Raw genomic sequence first — 19,558 nt, 5'->3', positions numbered from 1 at the left:
TAATTTCTTACTGATACAAAACACTACGTATAACAAATATACTGTAAATATATTTTTTTACAACATAAAAATACCCTATCTGATAAGAATATAAAGCCCCCTATAGCTCTGTACTCCATGCCTGCATCTGGTACTAATGCTCAGCTACCTTGTTGCCGCCTTAAGGGTTGCTAGGGAACTTCCTTATAAGGTAAGATGCCCCTTTAAGAATAGAACTCAGGGTTACATTATGACATCACAATTAAGAATCCCTATGTATACCAGTGTTTTCACTCTCATTCTCACTTTGACACTTGTGGTCATTGCTGTTAGTGATAAAGCTATATAGCTCTTCATATACAGATCGTGCTTTGCATTACTTTCATTTGAAATGTCTGGAATTTCTCCAGATAAATTTCAGGTGCTAGCACAACTTCAGGAGATTCTTATCAGCTATGACCCTGACTTTGTGCTACCACTACCCTGTGGCATCCTCAGCTTCACATACCGGCTGGTTATGAAGCTAGTGAGTGACTGCCTGACCAAATACAATCATGGTCAAATTAGCTCAGAATATCTTGAGCATTTACAGCAGAACATCAGGACAGCAGTACAAGAGGTAAATAGCAGACAATCTGCACAAATCTTATAAAAATAGTAATAATAGAAAGTAATAATGGAATAAAAATGTAAGTTTATTCGGTAAAAAGTACCCTAATAAGAATAGCCAAAGAGCCAAAATAGGGCACACAGGCTACATGAGAAGGGAGAGAGTGGGACCTAAAGGATTAATTGAATTAGTGGTGGGAAGGTTGTGGTTGTGGAGGAATAGGATTATTAACTATTTAAGAACAAGGGAATTTTTCACTTTTTCCGCTCCCATATTTTCATCACTTTCTTTCAAGAGTCATATATTTGTAGTGACAGACGTGTGAGGAGTTGTTTTTGTTGTTGCTTTTTTGCAAGAAGACTTGAAGCTGTGCATGGCTCTATTCTTTTTACCATACAATGTACTGAAAAACAGGAATAATATTCCAAATGTGATGAAATGGTAACGAAAATTCAATTCTGGTTTTGCTTTTAAGGCTTTCAATATGGAGAAAAATTACCTAAAAACATTATTCTCCATGTCAGTCTGATAACTATGATATCATTATAACTAGTGGGCCCAGATCTTGTGAGAATTGGGGGTATTAATGTGGAATATTAATAACTTACGCCTTGTACCAGTGCGCTTCTTGTAGAGTCTCATTTTTAAAAAGGTGTTGTTTTTCTCCTGGTTTAGCTCAATCTAATATCTAAAGCTGAGTGTATGTATGTACTGTATGTGTGTGTATGTGTGTATGTATGTATGTATGTATGTATGTATGTATGTATGTGTGTATGTATGTATGTGTGTGTGTATGTATGTATGTATGTGTGTATGTATGTATGTATGTATGTATGTGTGTATGTATGTATGTGTGTATGTATGTATGTATGTATGTATATATGTGTGTATGTATGTATGTATGTATGTGTGTATGTATGTATGTATGTATGTGTGTATGTATGTATGTATGTATGTATGTGTGTATGTATGTATGTATGTGTGTATGTATGTATGTATGTATGTACTGTATGTGTGTGTATGTGTGTATGTATGTATGTATGTCTGTATGTATGTATGTGTGTGTGTGTATGTCCGCTAAAGGAATTTCCACCGTCGCATGTATAATCACGAAATTTTGCGCACACACTCCATTTGACTCAAGGAACGTCATAAACTATCTTTTGAGGGAAAATTTTAACCCTACGCTTTACAGTTATTCGCCAAAAGACCTGCCTCCATTAAAGTTAATAGGGCTGGGAGCCACAGTGCAGCCAGAACTCAGAAGAATGCGCAGCCACGCCCTTAAGTGGAATGTTGGCATGTCACAATGCAGCCAGGGAAAGAGACAGAGAGACAGACAAACAAAGAAATAGGGAAAAAATAGGGAAAGAGACAGACAGAGAGAGTCAGACAGGAAAAGAGACAGACAGACAGATAAAGAATGAAACAGACAGAAAGAGAGAGAAAGAGAAAGAGAGTTACTATCCTGGGCAATGCCAGGTGCTACAGCTACTTGATATATATAATTGTGGGGTTATCATTGTTGAAGTCACCCCTAGATTTGGGTTGTAAAGTTAATAAAGGATGCAGTGACCGTTTTACACCAGTCACAAGCAGTCATGTGTCTTATGTACATACACTGGGTAAGGCGTATAGACAAGGACATTTAATGGTTTACAAGTTACCAGATTCCTTGTCAGTTCCCAATATAAGCATTTTAGTGCAGATAGGAGTAAGATGGTAACATAAAGGGCCTCCTCCATTCTGAACTTTCTCTCATGATTTTCTTGTTTATTTTCATCTCTATAGGCTGAAAGATCCCAAAGTGGAGAATTGGCCTTTATTAAAGAACTGGCCCAAAATGTCCTGAGGGTACTAGAGAACCCATCCTGCCAACTGGAGCATCAGGTAAGGATCCATCATCTTCTATATCTCATGTCATTGTTGTCTGATCTTCTCCAGATTTCCAGTCATGTAGCAGAAGGTCAGATTTATGATGTTTACGTTCTACCTTTGGTTCCAGGCAGACACAGGGTATAGTATGACAGCCTGTCTCCGCGGTTCTATCTGTGATGGCAGTCTGTACTCAGCGGTGCGGAGTTTATATTTATGCTTCTGTCTTGCTCGGTCATCACAGACTTCCTTCTTATAAATGCTGCAGTTCTGGGACATTATTAGAGAACAGTTGTATATACAAGTCCATTATGTATTAATGTACCTTTACTAGTGGGAGCGGCCGGGTATAGTTCACCCCATACTGAAATTATTAAGTAAATCCAGATTTAGATATATATGGTATTTAGTATTTCTGAAATGTTATATTAATTGTATATATTATATCCATCAGGAAACATCAGAAGATGACTCCGAAGAAGGGCAGGACCTAAATATCCCTGACTGTGAGACCAGTCAGCTGGAGCTTAATACTGATCTGATAGAAGGTAAGCTGATCACCAATATTTTACATTCAAATGTCAAGTAATAGAGAACGGCAGAGAATATGCAGATTTACTCTTCATCCTCTGCATGAGGCCGATGGCTACACCAGAGCCCCACATAGACAATATTGGAGGGCGCTCATATAATTCTGCTTCTTTTCTGGGGTTTTCTCATCTTAAAATATAAAAAGAAGCTCATGAGTCCCCGATCATATCATTGTTGGGGATTCAATCAAATTTGCCGCAATCACAGATTTATCTACTGATACAGACTATTACATGACATCTCTTCATTATTTATCATTATTTTAGGAACATCTGTGCCGGCAAATACTGAATGTGGAATATGTGAGACACCAGAGATCGTCCACGAATCTGCCAGTGTAAGTATCAGAGGGATGTCTGTATAATGATGACTGGGCACGAAATACACATCCCATATTATATCCCATATGACAATGGGATGTCTCTGTTCTTCATGTAGATCAGACCTATTATATGTGATGATGGCATTATTCCTGCCTCCTCTGTGTGATGACCCTCGTCATCCCATGCAGTATAATAATATATTTATATGGAGGATACAACCCTTTAATATAAGAGCGTCTGTGGAGGGTCCGGCTTGTATGACGTCCTCTACATCTGCTGCAGTGTAATCAGCGGGATATAATATAGACGGGAGATGTTCCTGCATCTGGAGCTTTATTTTTCTGTAGTTTCTATGACCTAATATAATTTCTTATTAATTTATAGGCCGCGAGTGGATCCTTAAATGTAATGAGAAGTCCTTGTAAGAGCGACTTTGATCCGATCAAGCTGATCAGCTTTGGAAATTTTGGGTGAGCTTTTCTTTGATATAATATTTATTTCCAAGGACTTCTAATGACGACGCCTATGTCTCTGTGTCCCGCTCATGCAATGTTCCCATACAGAAATTAGGAGTCGATATCACTGTCCACATTTGTTACTATTCAGGACAGATGGGATGGAGTGTGAATGAGGACCTCCTATAGGTGATCATTTATGGAGTGTTAGAAAAAAAAAAAGCCAGCACTAAATGTGCACTACAGCACTAAACATTCCAACTGTATTTATTATAAAATTGCGATTTTTGGCCAAAAATTGCAATTTCTTGAGCTACCCCACCACGTCACGGCAAATCTCATTTGGGGCAGTCCTACGCTAAAATATTTTTATAAAATGTGCCAGATGGCCTCACATATGAAATAGTAGAACTGCTCTTAGCAGCACTAACCTGGTTTATTTCAATCCCGTACCCATGACTGAGTCATGGCTGTGGGCGGGACAGGTCCAAGCAAATGCTGCATGAAGTAAATAGCCTGTGGACAGGGCCTGATGACTGTATGCGAACAGTCACCAACCGCCAAAATCTAGACAGGTGGAATACATCCCAAATTAGGGTGCATAGCTAGGTGGGGGTCAGTCACCGACCAATTGAATGAAAAAAAAAAAACAAAAAAGCCAGCACTAAATGTGCACTACAGCACTAAAAATTCCAACTGTACTTATTATAAATTTGAGATTTTGGGCAAAAAATTGCAATTTCTATTTTTATGGAATTTTAGTTTATGTATTTGTAGACACGTATTTCTAGAAATGGTCTCACATCTAGTATTAACCATTAGTACAGAAGATCATTTGATGAGGTCTACAGACAGATTATTAGTAACAATTGATAATTAATCATGGATTTTCCTTTTCTCCAGTGCCGTCCACTTAGTGCGCCATAAAGCCACAAAACAGATCTGCGCCATGAAGAAAATGGACAAGCAGAACCTGAATAATACATGGAGTCTTGAACAAGCCTTTCTGGAGAGGGACATCTCAGCAATTGCGGATTGTCCCTTTCTAGTCTCCATGTTCTGCTCTTTTCCTACTAGACGACATCTTTGTATGGTGATGGAGTACGCACCAGGTAGGACACATCCATTGTATATATATACTGCCCACGTCTGCTTAATCCTTATATATACCCAGATTGTGACCACATGGGCGGTTACATGTCCACACAGCATTTACTATAATGTATCTATTACCAAGATGCCTGAAAAATCATTGATCCCTGTGAAATCCTCGGGCGTATGTCCTGACTGAGCATGGCGGCAATTTCTGATAAGGATAAAAGCATAAATTGTTTATATTTGAGCAGTTTTTATAGATGGAAACTTTCGCAGAGAAATACATGAGGCTTCTAGATGGGGCCGGGCTCTATCTCTGTGTATAGGGTATCTCTGTAGTATACAATATATGTTGTGCATTATACAGTTTATCTCTATATATGATTTCCTGTTCCACTATCTTTGATTATTTCTCATTCACCCTCATCATGTGTAATTTACATTGTAACAAACCCTCACCTGTGATACTTGCTTTCTCGTGTAGGAGGAGACTGTGCCAGTCTCCTAAAGAACAAAGGTGCTTTTCCTAATGCCTTGGCTCAGTTGTACATTGCAGAAACAGTTGTCGCTGTGGAATATCTGCATAGCCATGGTGTGGTGCACAGAGACCTGAAGCCTCAGAAGTAAGTGACCCCTGTATTATAATGAAGGGGAAGAAAGTTACAGATTGTTATAGAGTCTATGGGTTATTACTGACGCCATCTTTTCATTCACAGCCTCCTGATAACAGCTACAGGACATATTAAAGTCACGGATTTTGGGCTTTCAAAACTCGGCGTCATGAGACCAACGTCCAACGTCTACAAGGCTCCAACTGAGGACATCATCAGAGAGTTCTGTGATAAAGAGGTCGGCTTTACTTACAGGATCTTGTACTTTACAGATCTCTTCTCTTTCTCCTTATCTGATCATTTCTCATTTAGACGTTTCCTTTGATGTCATTTGTTGAAATGATATTTATTGATCATCATCCCTTGTTTTTGTTTGTTTCCAGACGGTTGGCACGGTTACCTACATGGCCCCAGAAGTCATCCTATTGAAAGGATACGGAAGACCTGTAGACTGGTGGTCATTAGGGATCATTCTATACACATTCTATTTAGGATATGAACCCTTTACTGGGGCTACCAAGAAGGAGATTATGCGCAGGATCGTCTATGGTAAGCAAAGTAATCTGAATGCCATGTGGTGTCTCTGTTATTTGCTTTGATTTGTTCTGTGCCCAAGTTTCTATTTTGTTAAGAAAAATGGTTTTTTTTTTTCATGAAAATGAATTCAGATGTTTTATTTTATGTAATACTTGATTTTTATATAACAGCTGACATACCTTGGACATTTAATGAATACTGTCCTCCACCAAAAGCTAAAGAATTAATCATTGCGCTGCTCCGAAAAAATCCTGCACATCGACTTGGGACAGGTAATATTATCATAGTATTAATAATGATTTATTACACCTCATTGACCAGACAAATGACCATGCCCATGAGGACCAGCACTGAGGGTCTTTACTCCACCTACTTGTCCATTCCCCATTCTTCATACTATGACTTTCACTACATTTCCTTCATGTCTGGCTCTGTTTTATCTTCAGTTCAGAATAACAAACTGTACAGATATAGAGAAGTTTCTCTGACAATGACTGTGTTATTTTCCTTCTTGTCTTCCTTTTCCAGGAGGGGCAAATGAGATCAAAATGCATCCATTCCTGTGCGACTTGGACTTTGACAATCTGCTAAGTCAGAAACCCGTGTTCGTTCCTGATCTAAAGTCAGATCTGGACACCAGCAACTTTAACAGTAAGAAACATGAGACGTCCTCCGTAGAAAACGGCTGTGTGTCTTGTCTTTAATTTTGTGTGACAATCAGCTCCCACCATTATTAGTGATAGCATGATGACTGTCTGACCAAGTCTTATGCTAATAATCTCTTATAACACATTACTTTGCAGCTCGCTATATGAAAAACAAACATGTGGATTCCGATGAGGAGGACACCAGTGAGGACAATAAGTGGCTAGAAGTCCGAAATTTTGTATCACCTTATCAAAGGTTTTGTAAAGTAAGTATGTGGCCAAAAAAATATATAAACCCTATAGCTATAAAAAAGTTTTAAAATAAATCTATTTTATATTTCTTCATTTATTTTAGCTATCTATCACCAACACTGAGAGGATGACCAATGAAGAGCCTATGTCACCTCCAGGATGTTCCAAAACCAATACTGAGAGGTTGACCAAAGAAGAGCCTGTGTCACCTCCAGAGTGTTTTATAACCAATACTGAGGGGTTGACCAAAGAAGAGCCTGTGTCACCTCCAGGGGGTTCCATAACCAATACTGAGAGGTTGATCAAAGAAGAGCCTGTGTCACCTCCAGAGTGTTTTATAACCAATACTGAGGGGTTGACCAAAGAAGAGCCTGTGTCACCTCCAGGGGGTTCCATAACCAATACTGAGAGGTTGACCAAAGAAGAGCCTGTGTCACCTCCAGGGTGTTCTATAACCAGTACTGAGAGGATGACTAAAGAAGAGCCTGTGTCACCTCCAGAGTGTTCCATAACCAATATTGACAGGATGACTAAAGAAGAGCCTTTGTCACCTCCAGGGGGTTCCATAACCAATACTGAGAGGATGACCAAAGAGCCTGAGTCACCTCCAGGGGGTTCTATAACCAATACTGAGAGGATGACCAAAGAGACTATGTCACCTGCAGAGTGGTCCATGACCAATACTGAGAGGTTGACCAAAGAAGAACCTGTGTCACCTCCAGGGTGTTCTATAACCAATACTGAGAGTATGACCAAAGAGCCTGTGTCACCTCCAGAGTGTTCCATAACCAATACTGGGAGGTTGACCAAAGAAGAGCCTTTGTCAGCTCCAGAGGGTTTAATAACCAATACTGAGAGGATGACTAAAGGAGAGCCTGTGTCACCTCCAGAGTGTTCCATAACCAATACTGAGAGGTTGACCAAAGAAGAGCCTGTGTCACCTCCAGGGGGTTCCATAACCAATACTGAGAGGTTGACTAAAGAAGAGCCTGTGTCACCTCCAGGGGGTTCCGAAAAACCCTCAGACATGTGAGTAGATAATTATTATTATTATTATTATGTGATTTATAAGGGACGAGTAGCACAAATATAAATCCAGCATCCACCGCCCCATGATTGCTGATCTCTGTAGTTCTGGATTGTGAGAACACTGTAATAACAGCTGAATATGGAGACCAGCCATTCATTTCCAGTTCAATACAATATTACTAGTTGAGTCCATTATTTCTGGAAGAACGGGGTCCTGAGTGGGGAATCTCTTCCGTGTTTTCCTAATTGGCCTTACAGGCAGGTGCTCGTCCTTCTATATTGTTTTTACTTGTAATTTACTTGACTTTCTTCTATCAAACAGAAAGAAAGAATCTTCACTTTCCAAATCTGATGGTGGGAATCAGTGTTTCCCTGTCACTAACATTGCGGCATCCTCGCCCTCCGTCTCAGGTATGTACAGATATATAGATCATTCTATTATTTATCTACTCTCTTATATAGCGCTTTTAATTCCACCGCACCTTACAGACATGATCATCACTGCCCCCAGTGGGGTTCCCAATTTACATTCCTTATCAGTATGCCTTCGTAGTGTGGGAGGAAACCGGAGAATCCGGAGGATACCCACGGATTATACGGGAAGAACATACAAACTCCTTGCAGATGTCCTTAGCCTATAATCCAAAAGTGTAATGTGAATCTGCACATGAAGGATCAGGAAATTACTTACTTTATTCCCGTCGCCCCACTGAATTTTATTTTTCTTTGTGGGGGGTATATAAAATCCCGCATACTTTTCAAGAGTTATTGGGCCTTTATATTTGGTGCAAATGATTATGGTCTTTACCAATGGGGTGTGGCACACAGGATTTTTTTGGGGGCGTGTCTTCAGACTTCTCATTATGGGAACTATTAGCCACGCCCCTATGGTAAACACCATAAAAATTAGCACAAAAAAATATATCTCTGAACTGAAAAGGGGACGGTAACAAATAACCAGCGAACTCAGGGGAGAGCGGGAATAAGAGAAAGGTGAATCCTGGACACTTTTCACCTGGTGACGAGTCCTCTATAAAGTTACACTGAAGGTTTATGGAACTGATTATATAATAACACTGTGTCCTGCTGCAAGTAATGTCATATTAATAAGCGGACATAGATCCTTGGGGAGACACCACATGGCGGCACACAGAATAGTGATAGGTGCATAGTAATCAGGTCACTTAACTTTATGAAGATACAAACCTAATCTTTTAGGAATTTATAATCAACATTTTTCTGACTTTTTGATTAGAATCTCCAGTTCAGAAAGGAAGAAGATCTGCTCTAAAACTGGGAAAAAAGCAAAAAACAGAGACTGTAGAAGAGGGGGAGAGAAGGCGAGGTAAGTATGACCATAAGCTCCATGTTGTGTGATGTCAGTGAGAATTCATGTGGAGCAGATGTGATCTGTGGTGGGATTGTCACATGTATGATGGCTGACAATGGTCCCATACCTGTGTATGGAGAAGGTTCCTCTACCGTCCGGTCACAGTGACACCACTGTACTATCCTCTAATATGGAGTCCCATTACTTACATCAGTTTTTCATTTCTTCTCACAGGTTCTATCTTCCGCCGGATGATATCATCCTGCCGGCGTAGATTATCCAGGGCTGCTCGCGCTGTCAGAGAAAGCTGCATTTTTGCCTGCTGTCAGCGGGGCTCCATAGTCATCACAGAAAACCCCCTCATCTAGCGCCCTGAAGAAAATACAGCACATCCACCATCAATACTGTGCTTGTATGGAAGAACTTGTACCACCTATGGGCAGCACGGTGGCTCAGTGGTTAGCACTGTAGTCTTGCAGCAATCTGCAAGGAGTTTGTATGTTCTCCCCGTGTTTGCGTGGGTTTCCTCCGGGTTCTCCGGTTTCCTCCCACACTCCAAAGATATACTGATAGGGAATTTACATTGTGAGCCCCCAAAAAATGAATAAAAATTTAAAATTGATTCATATTTTAACTTAATTATTACTAATTTAAAACTTAATTATTAATGGCATATCAATACTATACATGTCATAAGTATTTGATGGGTTGGACACTGGAGATGAGCGAGTATCGAAATATTCGTATTCGCGATACTCGTAACAAGTACTTTGTAATACGCGCGTATTCATTCCGAATGGCGAGTATAATGCAAGTCAATGTGTAATTAGAGTAATTATCTGCTGGACTCCAACAGAAAAATACTCGCATTTCCCAATCAGAAGAAAATTACTTCCATTTCCCATTGACTTGCATTGTACTCGCTATTTGGAGAGAATATGCAATTATTACAAAATACTCGTTACGAGTATCACAAATATTTCGATACTCGCTCATCTCTATTGGACACCAAACAGGAGAAGAATGGTTCTTTGTCTCCCATTAATGCTTTACACCCTGGCCACAATTGGTGTGATGACCAGAGATTCTGTTATTCCTAAGGTTATGTGCACACAGCGCTTTTAAATGCTGCATACCTGCTAAGTAGTGTTGGGCGAAAAAGTTCGGGGTCTGTACCGGATACCTAGTATATGTGCACGGACCCCCATTACAGAAGTCTCAGGGAACTCGGTGTAACGGTTCGGATTTGGCCATCCAAAATATTAAAAAAAAATTCAGGAAAAAGAAAGAAAATAAGGAATAAATCAGGAGCGTTATACTTACCGAGTCTCCCACAAGGCTGTAACACCACATCAGGGTCTGCTTATTAACCCTCATACATATTCACTGCTTCCCTCGAGCACCGTCAGTCCCAACATGTAGTTGGTTGCCGTCAGACCGCGCCCCCACCCTGTGTGAGAGAATGAAGCCAGCACTGATTGGCCAGACATTAACCAGTTAGTGCCCGGCTGCTTTCTGCTGTAGCCTTTGAGCTCAGCTGTGGCATCCATCTTACATGAGGAGGGAGCGTCAGTCAGGAACTTGTGCTGCACCTGATGCCAGACGGGCAACTAAGCAGCAGGTACTTATATCTGAGCGAAGTGTGTTTATATCTAATATAAACCATATCATACCTCCCAACCGTCCTAAATTATGTGGGACTGTCCCCAGTTAAGTGAATACATTTACTCAGTTCAGTGCATAAATTAAATTCTCATCTGCTCTGGGTTACCAATATGGCAGGACTGAAACTCGTGAACTGATTGTCCAAAAGCAGCGGCTCTACCATTGACCTACTGCCTCTATTGAAAGAGAAAGAGAGATAGATAGATAGATAGATACAGGGATAGATAGATACATGATAGAGAGAAACATGATAGATAGATAGATACATAATAGTTGGATAGATACATGATAGATAATAGATAGATACATGATAGATAATAGATAGATATGTGCCGCCCACGTGCCAGCAGCCGGGCTGCTCGGATCCGGATCCGCGGTGGCTCAAGAGGTCTCTGGACCCGGGGGTCGTGCGGCCACTCGATGAAAGGGGGACTATGTACAGGGGGATTGAAAGTCGTGACGCCACCCACAGTGTGTGGTAATGTGAGAGACCACCGCTGCTGTTGGGGAGCCCGGTGACGGTGATGTAGCAGCAGGATGTTTAACCCCTCCGTTGTTAGGGGGTTTGTGTCCTGGGACCCGTCGGATGGTTGGTGATTGGGTGCCGTTGGGGTAGGAACAGGGGTATTGCAATGTACTCACTCAGTCCAGGAATAACAACACCGACAGCTTGTAAACCAGAATTCTGAGCAGAACTGCAGCTTGTAGGGAGCAAGCCTGGGTCTGTGCCCTTGGTGTTGCTGTTAGCCTGTGACCCTGTCCTTGGCACCTCTGTCTCTGTTGGACCCGTGGGTATAAAACTCTTTAGGTCCCACTCACCCGTATGGCTATCAGAGGGAGCTTGCTCTCAGGGTTCACGCGTAGGATTTCTTTGGACTGTATTGGGAAAGTCCTATCCCATCGGTGCGCTAGTACCCCGATTTTGGAGTGGGTTGGGGATGACACTTGAAGTCTTCACCCCTGTTGGGTAAATTACCGGAACACGTGAAGCTACATTCCAGCCTGGGGTCCACGTACCGCGTCGTGCCCTGGCCCCTGCCCGGTGGTAGCTCAAGGCCGTCGGCCGCCCTCCTCTGCAGTCCGTGCCCCTTGACACTGTCCCCTGTGACCGGGGTTCCAGCTCTTACCAGGCCCAGACCAACGTCTGCCACCTAGTACACAAGAGCCCTGCTCCCTGACCTCTCCTCACGAGAGTTACCACTCCACCTCTTCTCCTTTCACTCTCACTGCTCAAGCTCAACTGTCACTTTTTCCACTTTCCCCTTACCAACCCCCCAAGTGGGTGGCCATATTTCCTTCAGGCCCCCCAATGGTGTGTCTGGTAGGTTAAAGTGTGAAGTGTTCCTAAGATTTTTATTGGCTAAGCTGTTAGCAACACCAAAGGTCCAGGACCCGTAACCAAGGAGGGTGGATACTGTGCAGAAGGGAAGATTGCACAATACCCTGCGATGACCTGATAGGCCAGGGCGTCACAGATACATGATAAATAGAAAGGCAGTACAAAACCATCCTCAGGAGGAAGAAGCAGAGCTACATCTTTACCAAACATAGCCAACTCCAAGGCGTCCGGCAAGATAACTCCTTCTGGGAAATATGGAAGCACATGGACACAAAAAGCAAGAAAAACGACATCCATATCCAAAATGGCAACATCTGGCTCCAGTACTTCAGAGACCTCTACAAAGACATCCCTAAAGAAGGACTAAGCCAAGAACAGGAAAACATAACAACTGAATAAATAAATAAATAAATAAAGGCGATGGAGTAGAAAGTCAAAAATTTTCAAAAACCTCTGGATACACCAATTACATTACAGGAAGTTGCAGAAAGAATCTCTTCCATAAGGTGTAAAAAAGCCAGTGGCCTGGATGGAATCCCCCAGAGATGCTGAAGTAGAACCCACTAGAGATTCAACCTGCAATGGTTCAACTGTTCAATATTGTGCTAAGTGGCGGCTACTTCCCTTGAACCTGGAACCAAGGCCTCATCAGACCCATCCACAAGAGTGGGGATAGGTATGACCCTGCCAACAACAGAGGCATATGTGTCAGCAGTAACTTGGGAAAACTGTTCAACAGCATCCTGAACAAGAGGATCCTCAGTTTTCTTACCGAGCACAATGTCCTCAGCAAAAGCCAGAGTTCGTGCCAAACCACCACACCACGGATCACATCTACATCATGCACAGTCTCTGTTACGGGGGGCTGTCTGATAACCTAAAGGAGTATCAGACAGTCAGGGTCCACCGTGCAAAGACTCTGCTGCAGACTATGGCAGAGTGCAATACCTCTGTTAACTCACAGAAGGATATAATAAGTAAGTAAAGCAATTCCTCCCTTACTTGGAGGGTGTGTGGAATGATCTCTGTTAATAATCACAGAGACAAAGGCAATGTGTGCGAAATGGCACCTACCTAGGTCCGCTCTTCTAGTGGTGCAAAAGAGACGAACAGCAGCGTAAGCCGCACAAAGCTCCTACCTGCATTCGCTCCACTAGTGTGCGAGGACACAAACCACTAGATATGGCACCTGCCTAGGTCCGCTCTTCTAGTGGTGCAAAAGAGACGAACAGCAGCGTAAGCCGCACAAAGCTCCTACCTCTGTTCGCTCCCCTAGTGTGCGAGGATACGAACAACTGCCAGACGCAGTATAAGGAACGTTACCCTAGCGGCAACGTCCACCTACGAGTCGAACCACAAGGCCCAGCCAGACCATGTGCCTCAGGCACCTGCCTATGTCCGCTCCCCTAAGAGGTAAGGATACGGACAGCAGCCGAAGCTGTAAGGTATAAGAACGCTACCCTGCCGGTAGCGCTCACCTAGCATAGACAGAGGAATGCCTAGAGGAACGCGCACAGAGCGTCTACTCTTATGCATGAACCAAGAGGACTGAGCGCCATGCGGCGTGTGTCAGGGTCTTATATAGACTCTGTGCCTCATCCAAGATGGAGGACACCAGAGCCAATCCGCTGCCAGAACGACAGGAGTGACGTCATGCTGGCCTATCACCGAGCAAGGCATCACAAGCACATGACCAGCGACCAATCGGCATAGAAGGTGTCAGAGACATGTGACCTCGTGTCAGCGATGATGTCACCCGCACATGTGCAATGGCTCCAAGATAGGACTTAGTCTCCGGCGCTCGCACATGTGCAGTAGCAAGAAATCTGGACTTAGTCTCCAGCGCTCGCACATGTGCAGTAGTAAGAAATCTGGACTTAGTCTCCAGTGCTCGCAGCAACCGTAACAGTCTCAGTCAGAGCCACGTCTATAATACAAAGCACAGGAAGATATACGCTTGTTTTGTAAATTTTAAAAAGGCCTTTGACTCAGTGTGGCACCCGGGCTTGTTCTTGAAATTGGTGGGTGATATATTCATGTACTCATGGTTACTGGGGTGATGTAGTCTTGTACTGATGATTACTTGGGTGATGCATCCATGTATTGATGGTTGCACAAAAAGGAGGAAAAAAAGAGCAAGGTCCCCGGAAAAATAAGTAAACAAAAAATGTAAAAAGAAAAATAGAAATCTTTATTAAGCAATTCACATGTAAAGAAAAACAGAAATGACAAAAATATACAAATTAAATAGATGAGGAGAACAGGAAGATATAGAGAGCAAAGAAATAAACATGATGCACAAGAGTCTGTTAGGAGAGATGAGTCCCTTCCCCAAAGAAAGGGGCTAAATCATAGCAAAAAAGCTTTATATATAAATGGCAATGTGTCAATATATGCACAAAGGGATAGACACATAGCTATTAGATCAAGAGTTTAAATCCCAAACAGTGTGCTTAAGTAAGTCCCACGTCTCAAGCCCTTAGTAATGGCCACAGGCTCCAAATTAAACAATTCACCCACATATTCTATAACATAGACAGCCTCAGTATATGCACTTTAATAAACGCTAATATACCTGGGAGAATAGAAGTCAAAGGGTAAAGCCACAGCATCCGGATGGGGGGGGCAATACACGTTTCGCTGCGTAGCAGCAGCTTTTTCTCAGGGGATCATGAAGTGGCTAGAAAGTCCTCTAGTGTCATAGAAATAAGAATGAACACAGATGTGTCCAATCAAAGTCAGCACGATCACAGCGGTGCGCACATCCGCCGCTGAGGTACAAAGGGGAGGAGGAGGAGACTAGCGCCACCATAACCAGCGCATGCGCAGGAGCCAGGATGTGTTGTTAAGGCTCCATCACATGCTCACACAGACCAGGTGCCGGGACATCCCCCCACGAGGACGTCAGCAAGCAGGCGCACATGCACAATCACGGTGGCCAGAGGACAGCTAAACAGCTGGTGACGAGGTATCTGATAGAAATATTGCATGCAGGGAAGCAAGAAGAAAAGTCATGGACTATATATATATTGTGAGGTAGCGGCGTTGCTTGGGCAAAAACGTGAGGCAGGAGCGTGTTCACACCAACAGTCTATTTATTGTTGCAGCATAAATAGATCCAATTTCCCACAATCAAAGTCTCTTCCGGATCACAGCCGGTGCATATAGACAAATCCTTGGTAAAAAAAGTCTTGTTACCTTAGGACCCCGTTAACCGCAGGGGTCTTGTTAAGGTTCTCCTAGGCTCACACTCTTGGCCTGTGTTCACTCCACACAGAGCCAGCTCAGCTCACACAGCATGTGGCAGCTTCATCAAGCCTGGCTCTCAACTGAGACACACCCTGATGTGCTTTGCCAGATTTAAAAACGAAAATGCTGGACATGAGGATTGCTACAAAACCTGGATTGGGAGGAGGGATCTGTCTCCCTGTTACCCTTTGTGCTATACTCCCCGTAATAGCTATAGCAAACTCAGAGGGTTTCCAGACATTCTGGGGGACACATAGCGGTCTTCAAATATTACCCCTGTCACTGCCTCACATATCCCCCTCTCAGTTCAAATGGGCGGGTTTGAACTTTTGCCATCATACAGGGACCTCTGGACAGGGCATCCGCATTGCCCTGCAACCTACCAGCCCGGTGTTCCACAGAAAAGTGAAAGTTCTGCAAGGAGAGAAACCACCTGGTGACTCTAGCATTTCTCTCCTTAGCATTCCTCATCCAGACCAAAGGGGAGTGGTCTGTCACCAGGCGAAAGTGTCGCCCCAGCAGGTAGTAGCGTAGGGATTCCAGAGCCCATTTTATGGCCAGGCACTCCTTCTCCACTATGCTATAGTTCTTCTCTGCCGGGGTGAGTTTTCTACTCAAATAGGTGATTGGGTGCTCCTCTCCATCTACCTCCTGGGACAGAACTGCACCCAGACCCGCCTCAGAGGCATCTGACTGTATTATAAACTCCTTTTGAAAGTCAGGGTTGACAAGGACAGGCTGACCACATAGGACAACCTTTAGCGCCTGAAAGGCTTCCTCTGCTTGTGTATTCTGGAGGAGTTTGCACAGTTCCTTCGTAATTTTAGACATAAAGGGAGTACCCTGATCGGTCAGGATTTCTTTGGGTAACCCCACGCGACAGAACATAGCAAACAACTCCCGAGCAATAAGCTTCGCCGAGGTGTGACGGAGTGGAACGGCCTCCGGATAATGCGTCGCTTAATCCATCACTACCAGGATGTGCTGGTGACCACGGGCTGATTTTACAATGGGTCCGATGAGATCCATAGCAATCCGCTCAAAAGGCACCTCTATAATGGGTAAAGGTATCAGAGGACTATGGAAACGGTGCATGGGTGCGGTCAACTGACAAATAGGGCAGGACTCACAGAACCTCTTAATTTCTGCGCCGACCCCTGGCCAGTAAAACCGTTGAAACATGCGTTCCCGCATTTTCTCTTCACCTAGGTGCCCACTCATTAGGTGGTTATGAGCCAATTCCAAGGCCTGACGGCGGTACAGCTGAGGGACCACCAACTGTTCCACTATTTCCCCCCGGATTTTATCAACCCGATAGAGCAACTCTCGCTTTAGAGCCATGTAGGGAGTTTCCAGCTTGGCACCAGGCCGCTGGGGTACCCCATCAATTACCTGTACATTTCCACGTCCAGGAGCCAATGTGGGGTCCCGGAGCTGAGCTGTTCCAAAATTATCTGGAGACACGTTCAACTCCGGGATTGCCTCGGGTGGCTCAACCTCTCCTGCCATTATCTCTAGGGGGAACCTGGCAGGGTTACACTCTGTCCCTATACTGGTGACCCCTACGGCAGGTATCCCTGAGTCGGGATCGTCCGGCTCAGGGCCTGGTTCAATCATACACCTCGGAGGGCTAGGTCGCCTCCCACATAATGTCCAGAACAGGGGCAAGTCTCTTCCCAAAATAACATCATATGGAAGTCTTTTCATCACCCCCACGTCATGTTGAACCTCTCCACATGAGGTAGCAATGGTGACCCTTTCCATAGGGTATTCACGTAGGTCTCCATGAATACAAAGTACCCCTACTTTATGTCCCGTGGGGTTTTCCCCAGAGACCAAGGAGGCATGTACAAGAGTCACTACACTTCCTGAGTCCAACAAAGCCTCTGTTGTATAGCCATTAACACGTACTTTGCAGAGATGGAGCTCCTCAACCATAGTAACAGTGCTTACGGCACCATCAGAATGGTCACACATTGATTCCTGGCGAGCGTACCGGCAGTCCATGGGTTCTGATGTGAGTGGGCACTGTGCCATCACATTCCCGAGCTGATGGCACCGCCAGCACATAACAGCAGAGGTGTCCCTGTTTCGAGTGTCCGACTTTGGGGAACCGGGACTCTAGCTGACCTTAGTCTGGGGTTTACTCTCTGCCAGGGCTAAAGACGGGGCAGCACCCGAGGAGGGATGGGAGTCTTTCACCAACTGTGAAGGGGGCGTATCCCTACGGAGTGCCCGCCGTGAAGCAGAGTCCCGGACCAACTCCTGGGTAGCTGTGTAGCGTTCCACCAAATTCACTAGTTGGTCCAGGGTACCGGAATCCCCCTGTCCCACCCACCGTTGAATGGGGGCTGGCAAAGTCCGCACAAACCGTTCAATCACCACCCGCTCGATCATCTGTCCGGGGTTCAAGCTCTCCGGCTGGAGACATTTTTTCACAAGGTCCAGTAAAACATGGGCCTGTGAACGTGCAGGTTTTCCGTCCACAAAGGACCACTAATTCACTCGCTGGGCCCGGAGATAAGTGTTAACTAGTGATGAGCGAGTACTAAAAAGCTCGGGTGCTCGAAGCTCGGGCCGAGCCTCCCAAGATACTCGTGTACTCGGCCCGAGCAACGAGCCCAATGTTATCCTATGGGAGACCCGAGTATTTTTGTGAAATGACCTCCCGGCAGCATGGAGAAACCCTAAAAATGGCACAAAAGTCTCAGAAGAGTGCTCAAATGACATGGCAACAGCATGGGGAAGACCCCTTGAAGCATTTATCACTCAAAAGTCACAGCTGTGAACAATTTTGTCCGCGTTTTACGCCATTTTTACGGACTCACCAGAAAACCTTCCAAAATGACCCCAAAATGATTTTTCATGGCAGAAATGTTAAGGGCACATACCCAATAGTGAGATAGAGCTGGTGTATGTTACTTTTTGAGATTAATACATGAAAGATTTTACGTGAAAACATTGTGTGGCACTCCGATGTCCCTGAGAAGAGACGTACATGAAGGCCTCTTGAGTCTAATGTGCCCATTTTGAGGAAGTGAGTCTTTGTAGTATTTTCCTTTGCCAGGGCAGTCCAAAATTGTGAGGTTCACCAATGTCCCTGGATAGAGACGTGCATGATGGCCTGTAAACCTGAAGTGCCCATTGTAAGGAAGTGGGTCTATTTTAGTATAGCCCTTTGCCAGGGCAGCCAAAAATTGGGAGGCTCCACATTGTCCCTGGATAGAGACGTGCATGATGGCCTGTAAACCTGAAGTGCCCATTGTAAGGAAGTGGGTCTATTTCAGTATAGCCCTTTGCCAGGGCAGCCAAAAATTGGGAGGCTCCACATTGTCCCTGGATAGAGACGTGCATGATGGCCTGTAAACCTGAAGTGCCCATTGTAAGGAAGTGGGTCTATTTTAGTATAGCCCTTTGCCAGGGCAGCCAAAAATTGGGAGGCTCCACATTGTCCCTGGATAGAGACGTGCATGATGGCCTGTAAACCTGAAGTGCCCATTGTAAGGAAGTGGGTCTATTTTAGTATAGCCCTTTGCCAGGGCAGCCAAAAATTGGGAGGCTCCACATTGTCCCTGGATAGAGACGTGCATGATGGCCTGTAAACCTGAAGTGCCCATTGTAAGGAAGTGGGTGTATTTCAGTATAGCCCTTTGCCAGGGCAGCCAAAAATTGGGAGGCTCCACATTGTCCCTGGGTAGAGACGTGCATGATGGCCTCAAAACATTAAGTGTCCATTTTAAGGAAGTGGGTCTATTTCAGTATAGCCCTTTGCCAGGGCAGCCAAAAATTGGGAGGCTCCACATTGTCCCTGGATAGAGACGTGCATGATGGCCTGTAAACCTGAAGTGCCCATTGTAAGGAAGTGGGTCTATTTTAGTATAGCCCTTTGCCAGGGCAGCCAAAAATTGGGAGGCTCCACATTGTCCCTGGATAGAGACGTGCATGATGGCCTGTAAACCTGAAGTGCCCAT

The 19,558-nt window shown here is 44.2% G+C and overlaps 1 protein-coding gene across 1 annotated transcript; it reads left to right on the top strand.

Moving 5' to 3' along the window:
- The first annotated feature begins 298 nt into the window (after positions 1 to 298).
- Positions 299 to 9,956, top strand: LOC142297336 (microtubule-associated serine/threonine-protein kinase 4-like). Its single transcript, XM_075341570.1, has 16 exons — positions 299 to 598; positions 2,381 to 2,479; positions 2,919 to 3,012; positions 3,322 to 3,392; positions 3,763 to 3,848; positions 4,737 to 4,945; positions 5,413 to 5,551; positions 5,645 to 5,777; positions 5,923 to 6,088; positions 6,247 to 6,348; positions 6,605 to 6,727; positions 6,880 to 6,989; positions 7,079 to 8,004; positions 8,327 to 8,415; positions 9,260 to 9,349; positions 9,569 to 9,956. Exons 1-16 carry the CDS (start codon positions 371 to 373, stop codon positions 9,700 to 9,702), a joined length of 2,799 nt encoding a protein of 932 aa, XP_075197685.1. The 5' UTR covers positions 299 to 370; the 3' UTR covers positions 9,703 to 9,956.
- Positions 9,957 to 19,558: the final 9,602 nt, after the last annotated feature.

This window comes from Anomaloglossus baeobatrachus, chromosome 3 (assembly GCF_048569485.1).
Source record: "Anomaloglossus baeobatrachus isolate aAnoBae1 chromosome 3, aAnoBae1.hap1, whole genome shotgun sequence".
In the NCBI taxonomy this organism is placed as follows: Eukaryota; Metazoa; Chordata; class Amphibia; order Anura; family Aromobatidae; genus Anomaloglossus; species Anomaloglossus baeobatrachus.
The sequence above is the reverse complement of the archived record's forward strand: the minus strand, read 5'-3'. Positions and strand labels throughout refer to the sequence as shown.

Bases quoted from the DNA above. Each gene is read 5' to 3' on its own strand.
- LOC142297336 (XM_075341570.1), top strand. From the start codon at position 371: ATGTCTGGAATTTCTCCAGATAAATTTCAGGTGCTAGCACAACTTCAG. The intron at 6,349-6,604 runs GTAATATTATCA...TTCCTTTTCCAG, and splicing joins TGCACATCGACTTGGGACAG to GAGGGGCAAATGAGATCAAA. The intron at 9,350-9,568 runs GTAAGTATGACC...TTCTTCTCACAG, and splicing joins AGAGGGGGAGAGAAGGCGAG to GTTCTATCTTCCGCCGGATG.